Here is a 20,710-nt window from a genome sequence, read left to right on the forward strand (position 1 = left end):
GCAAGATGAAGTAGTGCGAACACCAATCTCAGCTTTCAGTGACTTCAAGCCGTCACGATCGCACTTGGTACATGTCCCGACTCACCCCACGTTTTGTTTTCCCGCACTCGAGCATTCACTCCCATCAAAAGTCTTCGTATGCAGACACAATGGGTTTCGCCCACCTCTTCCAGCCCGTGCTCCCCGCCTAGCATGATGCACATGGTCTGGTCGAGTATACCAATGCAGCTCTATTTCTCATCCGCATCCTTGTAGTGAACACCCTTGGCTGCTTCACACGGGTCGGGTGCATAGCCAATGGTGCAATGTTCCCAGTCCTCACTATCCACGAGTTCGCGCTTGAAGTTGAGAGCGTTGTAGATGTTTGCAAAGCGGAACTCGACGTACGAATGCTAGAGTGACCGTGTCAGTGTTATACAGACATGGGTCCGCACATGTTACTTACACCACGGGCGGTCTTTCCGCTCTTGATACGATCAACGTCGCGCTTGCTAACGCTCTTGCCCCGAGCGAGCTTCATAAGAGCCGCTTCGTTGTGCTCGTTAGTGCCGATAGCTCGCACGCAGCGTGACGCTTCGCCATCGATGCAGTTGCGGATGACATCGTTGATAGAGTTTGGTCCCTCAGCCTTCTCCACGAAGACAACTGCTTTCTTCATCTCGCCTACTATCTCGATTCCGTTTGCAGTGTCCTTGTGATACTTGTCGCATGCCTCGGGTGTAAGAAACTTGACAAGAGCGTTCGAGGAGCCCGGCTCTGGCATGGAAATGGACTCAAGCTTGCCACCCCATACAAGAGCCTGCAACTGGTTGATACTGGTAATCCCCCCAACACCCTTCAAGATGCACGTACGATGTGCAGCGGCTATGTCTTGTCAGTCTAAATTTCTGTCTGCACGGAAAAGGACTTACGATTCTCGCGCTTCTCCTGGGTCGGCCATCCCTTCATGCTATCCACTGGGTCCTTGGACATGGGCTTGCTGTTCTCAGAGCCCATCGCAACAGAAGGTGCTGGCGTCAAAGGCGCTTCCACCGACGTGGTGGTAGGTTGCTCTGGCTTGGGCAGAACATCACGCATGGCGGCGACGATACCAGATACTTCAGTCAGTGTCTCCAAGGAGACGTACCCCTCGTCCACGAGCTTGGCACACAGCCGGAGAAAATCTCCATCCATATCCCCAAGCGTTTGTTTGATCGAGTCGGCTGTACGTGACTCCGGGCGCTTCTTCAATATCTTATTGAGATAGTTGGCGACTGCGAATGCTAGACGTGCCTTGAGAGCTTCGTTGCTTCCAGCATCTACCTTGGTGGTTGACGTGTATGAGTCGTGGAGCTTCCTTGACATGGCCTTGACGAGATATGCCGTGTTTCCCGTGCTGTTCGGAAGCGCCTGGATGTACTCAGTCGCCTTACGCATGTACTCACTCTCTAGCTTGTCTTGTCTCGGTTCTGCGGTCTTGCTACCGGGAGACTTCTGGATGCCTCCCTTCTCAGCCTCTGAATTATCCGTCTTGATCTTATCTGCCTTGGCCTCAGCAAGACGTGCACCAAACGAGAATGCAGTTTGGCCAGGTCTTGCTACCGTGGGACCTACGGGTGTGCGAGGCCCCAGAATGGTTTTGCTGTTAAGGCGAGCGTAAAGTGCATCCATTGCGGATTCTTCGTCCATGGCATCAGTTGTAGCTCTCACGACCTCCTTGGTGGACGGAACCACTTTCGATGTAGGAGCAGTCAAAGCAAGTGCTGCGCCCTCTTTGTGAAGGGGACCGGGCTTGGACGCTCTAGAGGTACTGGCGTTCGCTGGTCTGTACGCACATTAGTGGAGTCCAAGGATTAAGTAGTAATGCGAACCCTTCAACAGCCTGGGGCATGGTCTTGACTGAGCCTGGAGCTGGCGATGATGTCACTGACGGGGCGGGCGGTGCGAATCGCGACGGGGTCGTAGGAATTGGTCCCGCAGCCCCGACGATCTTGACGGCGTTCTTCTTGAGCTTCAACTTGCCAGCATAAGCTGCAGGTTGAACAGCGAGATTGCTGCGTGCATCACCAGATGCCCAACCGGACGAGGCAGCCGGCGGTGCGCTCATGTACCTCGAGCGATCCATGGTTATGGCTGAAGACGACAGTGGAGGTGGACTGGTGTGTCGTACGACTTCCTCTCGCGCGGGCGATACAGGTGGCGATATAAGGGAGAGCGCAGCCGGAGCAGACTTTCTTACAAGATCACTGCCCTCGTGCGCAGTGATTTTGATGTTGACGGTGTTGCTCGGAGTGGATGTCGCTGGGGAAAGGTTAGTGGAGCAGGGCGCGTGAGCAGGTGAGAGAGTCTGCACGTACCACTAATCCGCTTGTTCACCGTTATATTCGCGATACCCTCGATGCAGGCGTCGAGGCAGGATTGGTAGAGTTTGTCCTCGCTGTTACGTATACGAGGACGTGGATGGGGCTCGCCAGGCATGAGACAAGACGTGCTGCGTTGGCGTGGGCAATCGTTGGGAGGACGTCGGGTTACAGAGCAGGAGACAAAAACAGTCTGAGCGCCCACACGCGGTTGCCGTTCCTGGCGGTAGCCTACAGCCAATGAGACGGCAGTGATGAAGACGAAGCTGAATGCTGTGCAAGTGAGAATACTTGCACTCCACCTCGATACATTGCCGATATAGCGACGCAAGCTGGCCATACGGCTATCACTGTCGAGCAGGGAGCTCCTACCAGCAGTGCGGCATTAAAGCATGATTGTGTAGTCGCTTTGAGCCGAGGAGACAAGCGGCAGATGGTGAAGAAAATGCAGATAGTCTGTCAATATGACACAAGCTCATTTGCGTATGCTCAGACACGTCTCTTGGCTTGCAAATGAACACGAAAGAGCTTCACAGGTTGCATGTATCCAGACGGAAAGTGACTCGGTTGTGAAGTGAAGCTTAGCATTATGAGATTCATTTTACTTAGCTGGCACGACCAAACTGTCCGGAAGCTGCACAGTTGACGCTTACATGAAGGGTATCCAGACACGAGTTCTTGCCCTGTACACCTTGTACTCTTCGCCGAAGAACTCGATTAGATGTTTTTCTTCGTCTAGGATGGGTGAGCAGCTTGAATGGGGCCATGGGTGTGTAAGGCTTACGTGAAATGCGTGTCATGAAAAAATACCACAGCACGCCTGTATATCCCAAGAAGCAGACAGCGTTACCCAGCATGACCTGTGTGCCGATGCCCCACCAGAAGAAACCGAAGTACGAGGGGTGACGGAAGTAGCGGTACAGTCCATGGGTCACCAATTCGTGCCCATCGCTCTTACGCGACTGCACTTGGTGGTTGAAGTTGGTACCCGCCTGCATCATCGCTGTGCTGCGCACAGCTTGTCCCACCACGACCATGCTTATGCCCAGCGCGATGACCCACGGCGGGTGGATTGTCGATTGGTAATCGGGAAAGAAAGACGAAGTCACCAGAGTCTCGATGAAGGCCATGGTATGGGCTTGTCGGTATTGGTCGCCGTTGGTGAGGAGGAACGAGGAGATGTACGCGACCGGGGTGTTGTACGCGGCCGTCGTGTAAAACTCGAGGAAGTGGAACATGGACAGCGCGCTGAGAAACATGAAAGGCCGCCATAGATGATTGCCGTTGTATGCTAGCAGAGCCGTACCGACGACGCCGAGAGCCATGGCGCATCCCAAGCAGAAAGCACGCACGGCGATGCCACAAAGCGAGCGCTTGCCGTGGGGAAAGAACTCGGGCGCGATGGCATGCTGGCTCCCAGCCGCCACAGTTGAGGCCTCAAGCTCGCGTGATGCATTTCCGTTGGGCGGGAGAATATCGACACCGGGGGATAGCGAGCCGTTCGGAGCCATGATGATGGCAGGCAGGTAGAGGTCAAGTACGGGGAGCTCGGGGGGCGAGGACGGGATGGACGATGGCGTTCAAGACATGGTTCTACCAAGGCGCAGAAGAAGGGGCCCTGCTGCACAACCCCGATCGCATGGCTTGCGGAGGCCGAACAATAGCAAGGCGTGAGCGACTATCCAGGACCGGCTGGCCTCGGGAACAGCCGAGGGCCTTGGCGCCCCGCGCATAGCTCCCGCGACCTGTGCTCCTTCACAACCGTCACACCGGCCTCGGTAGCATGCGCCGGGCAGCCAGCTTCCTGCATGCCAGCCATGGACATCTCGCAGAACAAGCAGCGTATGCTCTGCGGCGAGCTCTACCATGCCATGACGCCTGAGCTGACAGCAGAGCGCGCACGATGCAGGCAAGCTTGCAGACGCTTCAACGATGCCGGTGATGTACCGCGTCGCAGGCTAGTCCAACTGTTTCGAGAGTATGTGTGGCTGCTCGATTGCTTTTCGAGAGACGTCCTTATACTTTGCCTAGCATCATCCAAGACGAAACCCCTCTTCCACCACCAGCACCTACAACAGAAGAAGACGCCAAGCTGTTCGAGGCTGAACCATGGATTAACCCACCGGTTACTATGGACTATGGATATAATGTGCGTTTGGGCAAACATGTCTTTGTCAACTTCCACGCCGTCTTCCTCGACACCTGTCTTACTACTATTGGCGCACGCACACTCGTCGGTCCGAACGTCAACTTCTACTCAGCTACTCATCCTCTCGACCCAGCCATCCGGAACGGCCTTAGCGGGCCTGAGTTGGGCAAGGAGATCCACGTTGGCGAAGACTGCTGGATCGGTGGCAATGTTTGCATACTGCCTGGTGTTATGATTGGTAGAGGTAGCGTCGTAGGCGCAGGAAGCGTCGTTACGAAGAGCGTCCCAGAGTTTACAGTCGTCGCTGGCAATCCCGCTCGCATCATCCGCAAGATCGAGACCGAAATGGACTCTGAAAGCAATAGTCGCCATGCTGGCAGGCAGAACGACCTGCAGCACTGACTTGTATATCAGTCACCCTCGCAATGAGCTTCCCCTCGTTACGAGCGGCAGTTTCACAACTCTCAAATCGAGCATCACGAGTTCTCTCGGACTCCGAACTGCATTTGGAATGGCAATGTAAGAAGAGAAGGCTACAGTCGCATAAACCTCCCTACAAATCTCTGCTGCTCCTGCAACTGATACACCAGACCTTGTTACGCCGTGCTTTAGTGGACTCTAGCGCTTCTTGCCGCTTCCAGCTTCCCTCAGCATTTTCCAAACGGGGCGATGAATGATTGCACGCCTCTGAAGATCCTCTAAGATCTTAGATATTTGCAATACGGATACGATTATGAACAGATTCGACGCGAAACTTGTTTATCTTGACAGATTGTTTGCAACAAGCAATATCGTAAATCTTTTTGCTTACACATCTCTACAGTCTAATGAAGCATCATTGTGCGTACTCAAGGATCAAATCCACAGATACACAGCGCGATCAAGTCGTATGAGCACGCAACAGGAATTGGGCGACCTGAAGCCTGCCTGTGTCGATCTGGAACAATTGTGGGGCGTTTGGACTAAGGTTCAACACAAGATCTGATGATCGCCTGCAAGCTTCGGGCGCCAAGACCGACGAAACCTGTTCCCAGACGCTGTCAAAACAATGACATCGGCTTGCAAAACATCATTAACTAATCCAACTTACATGCACGACATGGCGTACCTTGCGAGACGTCCTGTTTGAGTTTAGGGCTGAACTTCGGCATCGCTCGCTTTGAGGGTCTCGGCAATTTGGAAGGCCATTTGGAAGCGCCTGATTCAAAATATGGCATACTTCGAAACTACGCCATTGAGCTAAGCGTGTGCTACCTGACTTGACGCCAAGGGCTGCGAGCCCTAGGGCTTGATCCCCAGACTGTTACGATGCATAGGCCTGCCCACCATCATGCCTTGACGGCAAGGCTTTCCGAAGTTGTAACAGAGGCGATACAAATACCACAGTTCCCATCATCCTGATAGTCTTCATCGGACTGGTTCCTCACTCACTACAGACTAATATTTTCCACTCTACAACCTCAGCATTCCATTCACTCTTTGATATCTCTACTCATAATCTTAGTCCACTCGACAGATCCGTTCTCACAGACAAAATGAAGTACATTTTCATTGCCTCGCTCCTTAGCTCTGCAGCTTACGCTGCCCCATTCGCCCAGGTGCAGGGCGGCAACGGTGGTAACGGCAATACTGCTGCCGCCACGACTGGTCAACAGACTACGAACCAGGGCGGCAATCAGCAACAACAGCAACAAGGAGCGCAGACCGGAAACCAGCAACAGCAAGGCACCACCAATGCCCCGACTGGACTTGGCGCTGGTATCCAAAATGGACAAACTCCCACTGCGAACGACCTCGCTACTGCGGTCTCCAATTGGATGGCCGATACCTCGATGGTTTCTAACTTCCTCAACACTGGAGCTAGCATCCAGAACAACGTTCAGTTCAAGCAGGCTGCCACCGTAGCCTTCAACGCCGAGGTCGATGAGCTCAACCACAAGGCCATCATTGACGCTGCTAACGGCGCGGACCCCAATGTCATTGCTGCCAACAGCACCCTCGCCACTGGCGGTTCTTTCCAGGATGTCGTCGACAAGCTTCAGCAGATGTCTGTTCAGGGAATGGCTGCCGCTGGTAACATCGACTTGATCAACCAGAACCGCTGCGTTAACGTCCTCCCCAACATTGATGCCTACATGGCCTCTACTGGATCTACCTCGCAGGCAGTTCGTCCCACTGTCTGCGACCAGACTGGCGTTGCTGGTGGTGTCCAGGGCACTGGCCCCACTCAGCCTGGTGCGCCAGCAGGTAGCCCCGCCGCTGCATTTGCCGCTGGTCAGGCTCTTGCTCAAGGAACTGGCAATGGCCAAGTCCAGAATACCGGAACAGCTGGTGGTGCTGCCGCCGGCAATACTGGCACTGCTACGAACAACGGACAAGCGCCTCAGCAAGGCGCCGGCATCTCCCCTACCAACGGACAAGCACCCCAGGGAACTACAGGTGTGCAGGCTCCCCAGCAGGGGGCTCAAGGTGCCGCCGGACAGCAGGTTCCACAACAAGGTCAACAAGCTGGACAACAAACGGGACAGCAGCAGGGACAGCAGAATGGACAACAGGCGACACCAAATAGTGGTAACCAGAACAATGGCAACCAACAGCAGGGAACCAAGGGTGCGGCTGCAGGACAGCAGTCTCAAGGCCAGACGCAAAACGGCGGTTCCCAGCAACAGGCAGGCAACGGTGCGGCTGCAGGCCAAGCATCTCAGGGTCAGACCCAGGCCGGAGGTAACCAGCCCCAACAGGCAGGTAATGGTGCTGGACAACAGTCTCAGGGCGGCAACGGTGGCAAGAACAACAACAACAACTGAGCACTAGGCTTGGTACTTGATTGAGAAGATGATGTGAAGGATTAGCAAGGTGACGGCTATGTGCTGGCGACTAGCCAATCGGTCTTTTCTGTATATAAGAATAATGGTTGAAAGGGGGGATGACTGTGGGAGCCTGTATGTAAGAATGTATGAGGAAGGAAGGGATTATATGATATAGTTGTAGATATGCGATTTATGAGCCTGCCGCCCAGTCTTCCTGTTTTGGACTTGCATGCGATGGCACTGACTTGAAGATCAAGGTTTCGAAACCTCAGGCGTGAACGCGTGGATACCTGACGGTCGCGGAAAGAAGCCAGTGACGTGAACCGTGTCTTGGGTACGCCTGGGCCAGGGGCAAGTTGCGGTGGCTGCAGCACAGGTGAAACGATGTACCAAACATCAGGTGCTGCAGGACCGGATAGCTTGATATATGCCAAAATGGGAGGGTGCGAGACGGACGAGGCGTCAGGCGCCTGTGCTGGTCACGACATGTCGGATGTTTGATGCCGTCTCTCACCGACTCCGGGGTTCTGAGGTGCTGACACGTGCGCAAGTCGCGTGACGTAGCGACATGAGAAGTGTGCGCTCGTTGCGGCAAGCAACATAGAGGCTGCAGCGGGCCGATGAAAGCGTGTGCTGGCATGCATATGCTACGGCGCCTTGTACCGTCGAGGCTCGCCAAGTGTGCAGTCTAGCTGAGAGTCAACCGCAGGCGCCTGACGAGCAGTTTGCGACGAACCATGGCCGAGGGCGAGGGCGCTGGCGGAGTCCAGGGCGACCTGGAAAAGGAACTGACGTGCTCGGTAAGTCGAGGAGCACGACGACGAGGCGGCTGCTAACTCGGCCATGGCCAGATCTGTACCGACGTGCTCTACCAGCCGCTCACGCTGCTCGACTGCCTGCACACCTTCTGCGGCGCCTGTCTGAAGGAGTGGTTCGCCTTCCAAGCCTCGACCGCCACGTCGATACACCCGTACACCTGCCCCTCGTGCCGGGCCTCTGTGCGCACCACACAGCCCAATGCCACCGTCACCACGCTGCTCGACATCTTCCTCAAGGCGAACCCCCAGAGCGGCAAAAGCGCCCAAGAGAAGCAGGCGGACCGCGACAGATACCGGCCAGGCGACAATGTGCTACCCAAGCTCAGGCGCCGGGATGAGCGCGATGACACCCATCAGCGCATGCTCGAGGCAGCTCAGCAGCCGAGTCTGAGGGACGCGGGCATCGCAAGCAGCAGGAGGGCCAGCCGGGAGCCTCGGAGAGAGCGCACAACAAGGGAGCGAAGCCGCAACGGGAGGCGGTCTGCCAGCCAAAATCCGCCCGGCGCATCCCCGTCCAGGGCCGTCATACCGCCCCGCGCCATCGAGCACCAGTCCAGCCTGCGCTCTCTGCTGAGCGCCTCGGACCTCGACGCAGAAGACGTCGACGAAGATCTCGTGCGCCAGGTGCTGGAGGAGCTGGTGTCCGAGGGCGTCGACCTGAACCAGATTGGCACTGCGCAGGAAGACGAGATCACCGAGAGGATAGCCGAGGCTGTGCGACGGCGGCAGGCAGAGCGACATGCCGAAAGACAGCGCGAGAGGAGGGAGAGGCGGGAGCGTCTGGACGACGAAGCTGCGCGCAGGAGAAGGCATGGACGTTCCGAGAGTGGCGCATCGACGCCCCAGACGGCAGCAGGACCCCCCATATCCAGACCTGCTCTCATCGACGCCGCAAATCGAGGCGGGCGGGCACCGCGCCAGCGATCGTCAAGCCAGGGCAGCTCTCGATCCGCCACGAGGGTAGAGCGCCCTGCACCTGGCTCGGCTCCTGCAAATCCGGCGACCGGCGACCGTCATTCATCATCGGAACTCGCTCGTCCAAGGCCACGTCGGCAGTCCGAAAATCAGCAGAGAAATAGGCTCGACGTTCGAGAGCAGTTCCGCATCAGTCTCCACGCCAGCAACAACAATAACAACAATGAGACAGTGTCAAGTCCTAGCTCGCCCCAGAGCCTCGGCTTCGACCTGCCCAACAGCGGCAGTCCAACGACTTCTCTAGCTACAGTTGGCACTCCAGCTGTGCCCTTGTCTTCCTCTACTCCTGCCGTCACGCCTTTCCAGCCTCCTTCGGCTCGCCGTACTACCGACCCTACCACAGCCGAACTGCCACGCTCTTCTCACAGTACTACTCCCCCCTCGCTATCGCCTCCTGCTTTCCCTCGTTCCACCCCCGATCCGACCGTGAGCGAGACTCGATCGAGACAAGCTTCAAGCTCATCACTAGGTACTCCTGTCCTATATACAGAGCCCCATGTGGCATGCCAACGCTGTGGTAAAAACGACATACAGTACGAGCTTCACTACAATTGTCGACGCTGCGATGGTGGCGAGTACAACGTGTGTCTTCGCTGCTATCGTCTTGGCAGAGGATGCAAGCATTGGTACGGCTTTGGTTGGACTGCTTGGCCCCGGTATGAGCGCGAAGCACCAGAGGGTGGTTATCCGCCCTATCACGAGCATCCCCATATCCTGGTCGGGCACCGATATCGCAGACCCATGACGCCCTTGACGGAATCCACGACACCACCACATGTGCTCATGAGCGAGGATGACCCCAAGCAGAGGGTAGAAATTGGCGTCTTCTGCGATATGTGCAAGGCATACGCCAACGCCTGCTACTGGAAATGTGACTATTGCAACGACGGCGACTGGGGCTATTGCAATGATTGCGTTAATCAGGGGCATCACTGTACGCATCCTCTTGTTCCCGTTGCCCGCAAGACAAGAGACTCGCAGTCTGCTACTGACACAGTTCCCTCCGCGCCCTCTACGCCACGTCAGGATGGACATCTTGCTCCCCCAGACCTCGACGCAACACCCACAACCCCTCCGTTGACACCGAAATCCGCGTCTCTTATGCGAGGGCCAGGGTACTTTACCATTGCGAATTTCATCTTCCGCCCTCTCACCTTTACAACCTTGTGTAACATATGCAGTTACCCTATCCCACCATCAAACACACGCTATCACTGCCTCAAGTGTAACACTGGCGACTACGACATTTGCATGAGCTGCTACCACAAACTCGTCATCAGCGGTCGCATCACCAAAGAAGACGGCGTAAACGGATGGCGCAAGTGCCTCCGCAGCCATCGCATGTACATTGTAGGATTCGAAGACCGTGATGGCGCACAACGGCGCATGGTTGTCCGCGATCTAGTAGGCGGCTACGCACTGAAAGAAGAAGACGAAATGGCCAGAGTACAGCGGTACCCACCAGATGGCGGTATAGGCTTGAGATTACTGGCTAGATGGGGCTATCTGCCGGATGAAGGAGTAGAAGATGAATTATCCTTTCCTAGAGGAGCAGAGATAAGGGAAGCAGCTGATATCAATGGAGACTGGTATTGGGGTGTTTACTGTGGTGTTGGAAAACTGTTTCCTGCAAACCATGTCACAGCTGTCTAAGTTTTATGCATAGATAGTCAGCTGCCGATGCTACGCAGACTCACTGCGCAAACTTCCTCTTCAGCCAATCCTCCAACCGCTTCACCACCTCGGCAGGCTTCTCATACGTCGCCCAATGCGCCGCATCAATCATATCCGCTTGTTCCAATTGCGGCAACAAGCCCTTTTTAATACTCTCATACATGGCTTCGGGTCTGCACACCACATCCTCTCTGCATCCGATGTACAGCGTGGGTACATTGACAATCTCTCTCCCTTCAGGCAACTTGACATCGACTTGATGCTGCAGATTGCCTGTCATGGCTTTGTACCAGCACACGGGCGCTTCGAACCCATCGCGCGCCATACGATCAAGGAACGCCTTCTTGAAAGCTGGGTCTTGCGCATAGGGTCGGAGAGAAAAGGTTGGTTCCTTTTGCCCGGAGAGTGTTTCACGCATGGTGTCGGGTGTGCAGAAGAACTCTTTCAATCCATCTTTGTCGTGCATCATGTTAAACATGGCCTCTATATCGCGGGATAGAAGTGCTGGTCCGTCAGGCGCGGTGAAGAGGTACCAGTACGATAGCGATGGGTAGCCAAAGATCTTGTTCATGAGGGCGTTTGCGGCGTCAAGATCGAAGGGTTTGCGACTTGGTGCCGTGTAGGCGACGTTCAGGTTGACCAAGCCGACAACGCGTTCGGGGTGGTAGTTGTACAGGCGGCTTGCGGCTGCGGAGCCCCAGTCGTGGCCGATGGAGATGCATCTTGGCACTTGTTCAGCATTGAGGATTTCCACCATGTCGTTGGTCATATGGTCCCAGGTGTAGGCGGATGGGTCTGTGGGCTTGTCCGTTCCGTCGTAGCCCAGCATGTCGGGAATGATAACGGGGTGGTTTAGTGGTCGGAGAGAGCTAGCGACGTCTGCCCACATGGCGGCATGGTCGGGGAAGCCGTGTTGGAAGAGGAGGGTTGGGAGAGACGTGTTGCCAGAGCACGTGTAGTAGGTGTATGTGATGCCTCGGGAGGTTCTCAGGGTCTTCTTGGTGAAAGCGTCCATGGTGGATCTCAATGCAACGTACTTGAAATGGCTTGTTGTAATTGGTAAAGAAAGGGCAAGAGTCTTCTATGTATACCAGTGCCAAGTCTCGTTACATCTTGTCCCTCACAAATGGAGTCCATGTCGGCCGAATGTTGGTCTTTGCTAGGTAGGTACTACTACCCAACCGGAGTTTCCGTCGTAGCTACGTCCGTAGCGGCGTTGTCGGGTCTATAAATTTAGTGGGGTGCTCCGTAGAGTTGCATGAACTTGTCTAGGTTGAGGCAGTTGGCCGGACCGTGATGTGCAAGGACACGACCGCTAGGGAGGAAAGCGGCGGTCCCGGATCGTGCATGCAACGGCCGGGCCTAAGATAGGGCTTGGATGATGGTTGTTTGCGCCTCTCATTGCCGCGCCGTGGTTTGGGTGATTGCTGCTTGTGGCGGCTCTCCGATGCGCTCGGTATGGGTCGAAATTGAACGTGGAGGAAACCGCTGGGTTATGGCAAGGGCTGCGCGGGTACTGCCGCTTGAGCATTGCGACACGGCAAGGCCGAGGGTTCTGGTTTGAATATTTGACTTTGCGTCGCGGTGCGCGTGATCGCGCGCATGGCCTCAGACCGAGGAGGTGCCTACACAGTATCATAGCGGAGCACGGCTAGTTGGGTCGTCGAGGGACATTTTGACGGGGTTCTGCCCATACAATGTCCTTCCAATGTCCTTCCAACGTCCTTTGGGTGGCAAGTACTGCCTCCACACACATCCACGGTACTGCGGTGACGCACTAGACAGCACTCCAGCGAACAACATTAAAGCTATCGCAATTATACTGTATACCAAAGCACAATCTTAAAGACTAAGCCTAACCTAGAGCTAGACCGCAGTCTAAGTTAAAGGCGCACTCTATTCTTTCTGAAGTACTGTGTCGAGGTGCGGAGCGAAGTACAAGCGGCAAACACGAGAGATGTCAGCCAATAGCGTCAGAGCGCTGCACGCTCGCGGCGTACAGCACCTCCACGTCGACGAGCATTGCAACGCTACCACAAACTCGTCATGGCCGGCACACGAAGATCTACGCGTCAAACGGCAGCGGCAGCACCGGACTACAACCAAGACGACACTTCGTCCGCCGAAGAGACACAGCCCAAGCGCGATGCCCGGCAGGCGACGCGTCGCAAGCGTGACCGCGAAGACGGCGCCGACCAAGACAAAACAGACAGCAGCGCTCCTCCGCCCAAAAAAGCTGCTACAGCCAAGCCTAAACCCCCTAAGACGGACTCTCTACCCGCGCCTGTTTCATCCACCAACCGCGACGCAACCGGCGCCCAAGAAGTCTACTGGCTGCTCAAAGCCGAGCCCCTCGCGCGCTACGAGAACGGCGTAAACGTCGCCTTCTCAATCAGCGACCTGCGCGCCTGCACAGAACCCGAGCCCTGGAGCGGCGTCCGCAACCCCCAGGCACGCAACAATATGCAGGCCATGCGCAAAGGCGACCTGGGCTTCTTCTACCACTCCAACGCCAAGCCTTCGGGTATCGTAGGTATACTGCGTGTTGTTGACGAAGCAAAGGTCGATGAGACGGCCTTTGACCCCAAGGACCCCTACTATGACAAGAAGAGCGAGAGGGAGAAGCCCAAATGGTTCTGTGTAGACGTCGAGTTTGTGAGCGAGTTTGAGCATGTGATAGATTTAGCGAAGATTAAAGAGTTTGCTAAAGAGGGGCCGTTGAAGGATATGCAGCTTGTCACGAATTCGAGACTGAGTGTGAGTAGGGTAAGGAAGGAGGAGTGGGAGTTTATTTTGGGGTTGGCCACGGACAGCAAGGAAGTTCAGGCAGAGTAGAGAGGTGCGCCACATGCAGTCGTAGAAGCTTGATTATGTCGTGAATCGATCTGAGATACCCCTTGTAAAATTCCCGTTTCATGTTGTATCGTCGACAACGTCTTTATGTATTTCACACCCTGTACTGCCCATACTGAGAGACCTTGTCTCAGACTGGGCTACTCCTCAATACTGAAGCGCTTGGATGATCTTCGGACTGTTAAAGAAAGCACATCGCTCCTGTAATCTCTGTTCTGCCATCTCTCTTGTCGCGTTCGCCATGCCCAGCGCACTATTGCTCGGATGCGCGCCACCAATCGTCCTGACATACGGACCGCCTAAATGTCAATGTACGGAGTCAGCGCATGCCTCACACGCAGTTCGCAAATGAGAGATTTTACCTGGCCGGCTAAATGCCTCATCCCAGTTCAACAATGTGGTGGATTGTGATCCGCTCTCTGCCGGGGCTCCTTGACTCACAAAGGTGCTCCACGACCGGCTTGCTCGCATAGCAATTTCGTAGTCATACTCGGTCGGGTCAAACGGGTAGTCCGTCTTGTTGTACACTTGCATGCTGTCGAAGACGTACGCAAACTCAGACGTGTGTACCACGCCAAAGCCAACAACGTCTTCGGTGTACTCGAGGATGGGATCAAGTATTGTCTGGTTGAAGTTGTAGAAGTAGACTGGCGCTTTGTGCACTTTGTCAATTGCAACACCCAGATGTAGCGATGGGCACACCATGAGGATATCGCGGAAGATGCGTGCAGAGCGATAGAACTCTGCTGTTAGGTTCACACTGGTTCCGAATTCTTCTACCGGGTACAAGTCCAGTAACTGAGTGAGAGATTCCTCCGACATAGCCGGTAGGTAGTCGCGAACAAAGTCGTACGTATCTTGTGCGGTTGCGATGGAGGTGTTGGTGTACACGTTAAGGTCGCCTTCCATCCAGCCGGACATAAAGGTAGCGTTACCGAAGCGTCCTTCTGCGATGAGCTGACTTGGTGCCGCAGGAAGGAAATCGCCGTCTACCTGTGGCAACCAGATGTCCCCAATATTATGCGCGATATCGCTGAGATACGTCGCGTTCGAGGCTTCAAAGAGTGTTTCAGTATCTAGTCCCCGTAGACACTCAATCGTCCCTGGAGCGTCCACATCAGTAGTGTTGCACCCCACGTAATTGACCAGCGCGATCATCGCATCCTTGGCGAAATTCCCTGTGATACCAGGCTCAAGGGACTGAGACTGGGCGATACCTCGCTCGAAAGGAAGTGGCTTCTCTCCGCCGTAAGCCATAATCTGCATTCCGATTGCGAGGCCGCCGGAAGACTGGCCGGCAATCGTAATCCTCTCCGGATCCCCGCCAAAAGCAGCAATGTTGGTGCGGACCCACTCGATAGCAGCGCGCTGATCACGTAGACCAGCGTTCATGCTTCCTTCTTCTTTCAACCAGTCTGAACTGGCAAACCCAAAGAACCCGAGACGGTAATTCATGGCCACATGGATGATTGGGTCCCCATTTTCTACCGACTGCTTGATCATTCCGTCAGGCGCAGTCGTCGGCTCCGTGTTGCTTGCCCACCAGAAAGATCCTCCATGTATCCATACCAGAACTGGCAGTGGTCCCTTTCCAACTCTGTCAGTCGCTTTTGGCCGCGCTACGTTCAAATTCAGGCAGTCCTCGGATGTTTCAGTTATATTGCCCAATCCAAGAGGTGGATAGAGCACACCCAATGGTTGTGGACATGCGGGACCAGGCTTGGTAGCATCGATGGTAGTACCTGGAGAGTATTCGTAGGGAATCGGTGGTTTGAATCTGTTTTCGCCGCTGGTATCATGAGCATAGGGAATGCCCAAGAAGATTTCGATGTCGTTGCGTCCGATGCCTAGGATGTTGATAGGATCTTTCAAGTCGCCGAACTGGACACCTGCCGTCGTGGTGACAGCGGCGACGAAGCAGAACAGCGTAGGAAGGTGCATCTTGATCACCAACCACTGTAAATCCCGTGTTGGCTTATACGATGCGGCGAATGTGAGTCGGAAAGCTCTCGTAATAGGTAGTTGGCAAAGTTGTTGTGTTGCACAGAAACACTGCAGTAGCTGTAAGCACATAGATAACATCCTCCATGCTAGCCCCATGTAGCAGGTGCACGGTTGTGACGTGATAGACGGGAACAGGTGCTAGCGCGACATTAGACGGCAGTAGCGTAGAGCTCATCCACATCATTGATGCGAATCACCATTGTCCAAAATCCAGGTTGTTCAAATACTACTTCAAATAAGAAAGGTAGCGTGAGGCCTGCGCAAGCTATCCTGCGCTGATGCACGCCACGTGCAGATACCGTGCACTCAAGGTGAGCTGCTCGGCCCGTCAAACACTCACAATATACCGACGATGCTACCCAAGCAAAGCTCCCTACAGTCGCGCTTGTGCACCCCGCAAGTTCCTAGCAACCTCATCAAACCTCTCATAGCAGTCGGTCTCTGCATCAAAATTTAGCAGCCATGCCTCGCGTGCTAGGTGAATGGATTCCGGCCTCTTCGCTATCTCATCCCAGTTGGCTTTGTGCCATCGCTCGCGCGTCTTAACCCCCATCGCCTGTGCTTTGTGCACCCTTTCGTAGCGGATCTTCTCGAATGCTCGTACAGCTAGAGGAATGCTTTCTTTGCCAGCCAGTTCCAGACATGCCGCCAGTACAACACCGTCTTCGATGGATTGACTGGCACCCTGGATGGATGTTGGAAGAAAGGGATGCGCTGCGTCTCCAATCAAAGCGATACGGTGCTGTGGCGAGATGAGAGTCGGCAGCGGATCGCGGAAGACGAGTTTATGATCGATGAGACGCGCGCCTTTTGGCGTCGACCTTACAATCTCTTGCACGATGGGTGCCCATCCTTCTACATACCTCAGGCAGTCTTCCACTCTGCCTGGGAATTGCCAGTCCTCCTCGATATTCCCGTCGTCTACGTGAGTAAACACCCAATTGAACTCCTTGCCGTCTTTGAGCGACGATACCAGAAAGTGAAGATCTGGACCTATGAACCCAGAGTGACTGTCTCCATCTACGAGATGTTTCAGGATCGGGTTGTCTTTGATGGCATCTCCAGAGAACCATGAGCGATATACAGCGTATCCCGAACTCTTCGGTTTGTCGTCAAAACCAAGCACAATCTTACGGCCGCGGGAACGAACTCCCTCTGCTGCAATGACTGCATCGGCAATCATCTCTTCTCCATTGACTACCACGCCAGCCTTTTCATCGTCCTCGAAGTAATCAGTTACACGTTTGCCCCACTGAATATTCACTCCCCGATCGACAGCATGCTGATGAATAATACTGTACAGTTCTCCTCTATGTCCATTGATTCTCGGCCCCCATTCCTGTTCGGACACAAAACTCTGCCTGGTGACAAACTGCCCTTTCCAGTGGTACAGATCCAGCCATGTTGTTTTCCGTGCCACTTCCTTCATCGCTTCGATGACGCCGGGCCAGCGTTCGAAGTTGCGCGCACCGTTGGGATCGAACGAGATGATATCGCCAAACCGGATTATGTCTTCCACATTTTCCGCTTTCTCAAGAAGAACGACTGAGTGGCCTTTGCGATCGCATTCTATTGCTGCTGCGATGCCCGCGAAACCTGCGCCTACTATGATGACGTTGACACCGGACGGAGGGCGGCGAGGAAAGTGCGCCATAATGAAGTGAGAAGTATGGTGAGTATACAGGCAGATGAGAGAGCAATCGTGTCTTTCGTGGTAGGTGTGCTGATCTCCTTCCTCGTAGATACAGTGTGGGGTCCGCTTACTGGCACGCCACAAGCATGGCCCCACATGCAGCCTGATTGTAGTTCTGTCGGTAACTGAGACCTCTTGGTCATCGCCCGGCTGTACTAAATTGTGCTAAGTCGTTTTCTGACTGACTCCATCCAATGTGCGAATCAACGATCCACGCACGCCTGGGATACATATTTCCATCCCCCCACTCCCTTTTCGCCTGCAAACCTCTTGTGTGACATACAGAAACGTCTCTCGATATTTTCCTCTCAGATCCGAATTTCCGACGCCTCTTCCTCTTCTCAAGTTGCTATGTCGCGTTCTCAGGGATAACCGCCGGAGCTTCACTTTCAACTTCACTCTCTGATGTTCAATGATGCTCTACCCGCCTTCCCTATTGTACGTCAAGCTTGGAAAGTCAGTCCCAGACATCGTTATTATTGGGCAAAACACCCGTCATGTACAAAGTTTCGAACCTCTCATCTTCCCATTGCCTCTTGCTTAGCTCGACAAGCACGCCGATGAACCTTGGTTCCCGGGGCACGTTAATGTCGTAAAAGCGATACGGATTGTTGACGACCGTAAGAAGAAGACAGTAGCACACAAGGTAACGGAGTTCTGCCTCATTGCGGACGTGGGCGAAAGATGGAAGAAAGGTAATGTGCTACTTTTTCACCACCCATGTGTCTTATGGCTTTAGATTAGGTAGGTTAGGTACATGTTGCTTGCGCTCGTTGTAAGCAACCAGCTCGATCCATGTACTTGATGCTGAACCCTCTAGCTTCGATCTCCGCGAACTGGATGTAACAATAGTTCCAATTTCTACTCAATCCCGGAGACATCGTTTTTTAATTTGTAAACGACATCGTAGGCACCCATCTGCATCATGATGCGTACGAGTTCACCAACATCAATTGCATCGCCGTATCTTATGTTGTCGTACTTAGCCAAGAAGCGCATCATACTGCGCACCCATCGTCAGATGAAGGTCCTGAAGATTGGCGTATGCGGCAACCTTGGCGATCGAGTCGAGCTCTGACAGATTAACCCATAGTCGTTCACCGCCCGTCGAGATGGTGGGTACGTGCTTATCTGAAGAGCTGACGGCTATTCCATCGATCTTTACTACACGGGCTGGGGTTTGGGGTGCTTGTGGAGGTTGTCGATGGCTCACAGGCGTAGAGCCGCTGTCCGAGTTCTTGAATGAGTGGGGACACTATGATGTGCCGCTATTGGCGGCGTCATCTGACACAGTGGCTATTGTCGTCAAAGTGAACTGGTTCCTGTGGTTTTCGGCTTGTTCAGAGCACTAAAGCAGTCAGATCCGATTCTTGTAAGGAGGCGAGTAGGCGCAAATGATCATAGAGTAAGTGCAAAGATCTCCGCGTTCACCTCCGCGTTCACTAGTTCTTATTGATCCTCAACCTATCCCAGAAGTCCGCGATAAACCCAGCCACCTCCGGCACCCGTTCTCGTACAACACTATGGCCGGCTTGTGGGACAACAAAGATGCTATCAAAGCCAATTTCTCTCAACTCTTGCTCTGCACAAACTTCATCGTTCTCGCCCAGTACCACTAATGATGGTATACCAGACATTGCGGCCTTTTCAAACGCACCGTGATTGTTCATTGCGCCGCCATCTCTAAACGCTGCAATCACGGATGATGTATGACCACGATGTTCGTGCATCTGCCACTCCCTCACTGCCTCCGTAACAACTTCGCCTCTTCCAGCTCTTTCCCTCCAGTCACTTGGTACTACCAGCCGGCCGCCTTCGAGAAACTGCAGGATGACTCTGCTCAGTTCATCGTTATTGTTATCGACACCGTAATCAAGATGATGCTGATCCTCTTCTGGAAAAGATGAAATACAAAGAAGCCCAGCAGGCGCAATGAGCGTAAAACTGCTGACGCGATGTGGCCGTGAGTCAACATATCCGACTGTTAGTGAGCCGCCAAAGGAAAAGCCGATGAAATGTGCCGATGGCCATTGTAGATGATCGAGCAGCGCATCTAGCAGCCTATGGAATGTGGCGGCTTGATGCGGAACTATCGGCGTATCGCTTAAGCCGTGACCCCAGAGATCCACCAGCACAAAATGTGAGTGTGGAAGGATATCGTGTAGAGCGCGAGCCAGAGGTAGCAGTCCTATTGCCGGAGTCTGGATGCCATGAACGAACAGCACGTGATCTGTCGTCTGCGCGTCTATGGAGGGTACCGAAGGTGGTATCGAGTAGTATGCAGCTTTTCCATCTTGTGTTTGCAGGTATTGCGCGGGTGGAAGGATGGCGCCAAAGGTGGAAACAAAAGATGACTCTGAGGGACCTGGGATAGGCGGTTTTTGTTGGAATGCTCCACCAGGCCGTGGGATTGCGAAGTCTGTCCTGGTAGCACACATTATGTCTCAATTTCCGGAACCTGGATCAACGGGATGTCTACCCAGGTAATGCTGCGCCTACTCTCCAGCTTTTGTAGCATCTTTGTAAGATTCAGATCCATGGATGTTAGGCGAAGGGCGCGCTTAGCGTAAGCATGACTCGCGGATACGGGGAGCTCGCCCGCGTTCTCGTTGGGTAGGTACATGTCACTTTTCCCGTCTCCTTCCGCATTTAGCTGATGAGCAATGCCCAGTGCTTATTACGCAAGTCACTGAGTTTTTGAAGAATGCAAGAGTACCTAGGTATTCCCGACCACTACGATGTGAGCCCGAACGAACTCATGCCCAGCCCCTGCAAACGATGCCACACGAGTAATCTCGGCTAGAAAGCGTACTTGCCTCAGTCCCGACAATGCCACTTCGCAGAAGGATGGAAGCACCGAGAACAGGAAAAAATCTACCATCAGGAGAGTAGCGGCAGCTGTCGCACGATAGTCTACAATACATGGCAAGCCCAGAACCACCGCGCTAACTGGGTAGTTCGGCAATGTAACATGTCAAAGAAAGCCATCGAATTCAAAAAGAATAGAAAGCATAGAGTGCAGTACGCCTTAGACTTAGACTGCGGTCTGGTCCTGGTTCGGGCTGGGTCATTGAGATTGTACTTTGGTACACGGTATGATTGCGATAGCTTTGATGTTGTTCAAGTCACGCTGGCAATGTCGCGAGGGCCCGAAGCTCGACCTTACTGGGCTCATGTTACAATTAGAATATAGAGGAAAAGTGTTACATGTTGAACAGCTCGGAGCAGCTAGAAGCATCGTACCTCGGTAGTACAGACGGTCCTGAGCGTCTTTTGGCTGTCCATGCTACCTAGGTATGCTGGCCTAGAATTAAATTGTCGATAATCAACAATGACCCATCCAGCAGGTCTTTCTGCGGCGCGACGAGAGTACAGCCGAACATTTCGTAGGTTTA

At 54.0% G+C, this 20,710-nt stretch overlaps 9 protein-coding genes across 9 annotated transcripts; 4 read left to right on the forward strand and 5 right to left on the reverse strand.

Moving 5' to 3' along the window:
- Positions 1-230: 230 nt before the first annotated feature.
- Positions 231-2,104, reverse strand: J4E84_008274 (uncharacterized protein; the record flags this gene model as incomplete). Its single annotated transcript, XM_049390850.1, has 4 exons — positions 231-392; positions 446-864; positions 912-1,804; positions 1,851-2,104. 4 exons carry the CDS (start codon positions 2,102-2,104, stop codon positions 231-233), a joined length of 1,728 nt encoding a protein of 575 aa, XP_049241557.1.
- An 840-nt stretch (positions 2,105-2,944) lies between these two features.
- Positions 2,945-3,850, reverse strand: J4E84_008275 (uncharacterized protein; the record flags this gene model as incomplete). Its single annotated transcript, XM_049390851.1, has 1 exon — positions 2,945-3,850. One exon carries the CDS (start codon positions 3,848-3,850, stop codon positions 2,945-2,947), a length of 906 nt encoding a protein of 301 aa, XP_049241558.1.
- A 306-nt stretch (positions 3,851-4,156) lies between these two features.
- J4E84_008276 (uncharacterized protein) lies at positions 4,157-4,890 on the forward strand (the record flags this gene model as incomplete). The annotated part of the gene is made up of 2 exons (XM_049390852.1): positions 4,157-4,317; positions 4,371-4,890. The coding sequence occupies 2 exons, from the start codon at positions 4,157-4,159 to the stop codon at positions 4,888-4,890; spliced, it is 681 nt and encodes a 226-aa protein (XP_049241559.1).
- Positions 4,891-6,023: 1,133 nt separating this feature from the next.
- Positions 6,024-7,295, forward strand: J4E84_008277 (uncharacterized protein; the record flags this gene model as incomplete). The annotated part of the gene is made up of 1 exon (XM_049390853.1): positions 6,024-7,295. The coding sequence occupies one exon, from the start codon at positions 6,024-6,026 to the stop codon at positions 7,293-7,295; it is 1,272 nt and encodes a 423-aa protein (XP_049241560.1).
- Positions 7,296-8,035: 740 nt separating this feature from the next.
- J4E84_008278 (uncharacterized protein) lies at positions 8,036-10,744 on the forward strand (the record flags this gene model as incomplete). Its single annotated transcript, XM_049390854.1, has 2 exons — positions 8,036-8,098; positions 8,150-10,744. The coding sequence occupies 2 exons, from the start codon at positions 8,036-8,038 to the stop codon at positions 10,742-10,744; spliced, it is 2,658 nt and encodes an 885-aa protein (XP_049241561.1).
- A 40-nt stretch (positions 10,745-10,784) lies between these two features.
- J4E84_008279 (uncharacterized protein) lies at positions 10,785-11,780 on the reverse strand (the record flags this gene model as incomplete). Its single annotated transcript, XM_049390855.1, has 1 exon — positions 10,785-11,780. One exon carries the CDS (start codon positions 11,778-11,780, stop codon positions 10,785-10,787), a length of 996 nt encoding a protein of 331 aa, XP_049241562.1.
- Positions 11,781-12,811: 1,031 nt separating this feature from the next.
- J4E84_008280 (uncharacterized protein) lies at positions 12,812-13,600 on the forward strand (the record flags this gene model as incomplete). Its single annotated transcript, XM_049390856.1, has 1 exon — positions 12,812-13,600. The coding sequence occupies one exon, from the start codon at positions 12,812-12,814 to the stop codon at positions 13,598-13,600; it is 789 nt and encodes a 262-aa protein (XP_049241563.1).
- A 165-nt stretch (positions 13,601-13,765) lies between these two features.
- On the reverse strand, positions 13,766-15,559 carry J4E84_008281 (uncharacterized protein; the record flags this gene model as incomplete). Its single annotated transcript, XM_049390857.1, has 2 exons — positions 13,766-13,917; positions 13,981-15,559. 2 exons carry the CDS (start codon positions 15,557-15,559, stop codon positions 13,766-13,768), a joined length of 1,731 nt encoding a protein of 576 aa, XP_049241564.1.
- A 436-nt stretch (positions 15,560-15,995) lies between these two features.
- J4E84_008282 (uncharacterized protein) lies at positions 15,996-17,276 on the reverse strand (the record flags this gene model as incomplete). Its single annotated transcript, XM_049390858.1, has 1 exon — positions 15,996-17,276. One exon carries the CDS (start codon positions 17,274-17,276, stop codon positions 15,996-15,998), a length of 1,281 nt encoding a protein of 426 aa, XP_049241565.1.
- Between the last annotated feature and the right edge of the window lie 3,434 nt (positions 17,277-20,710).

The sequence above is a fragment of the Alternaria hordeiaustralica genome (genome assembly GCF_023758085.1).
Source record: "Alternaria hordeiaustralica strain BMP 2776 chromosome Unknown scaffold_20, whole genome shotgun sequence".
Classification (NCBI taxonomy): domain Eukaryota; kingdom Fungi; phylum Ascomycota; class Dothideomycetes; order Pleosporales; family Pleosporaceae; genus Alternaria; species Alternaria hordeiaustralica.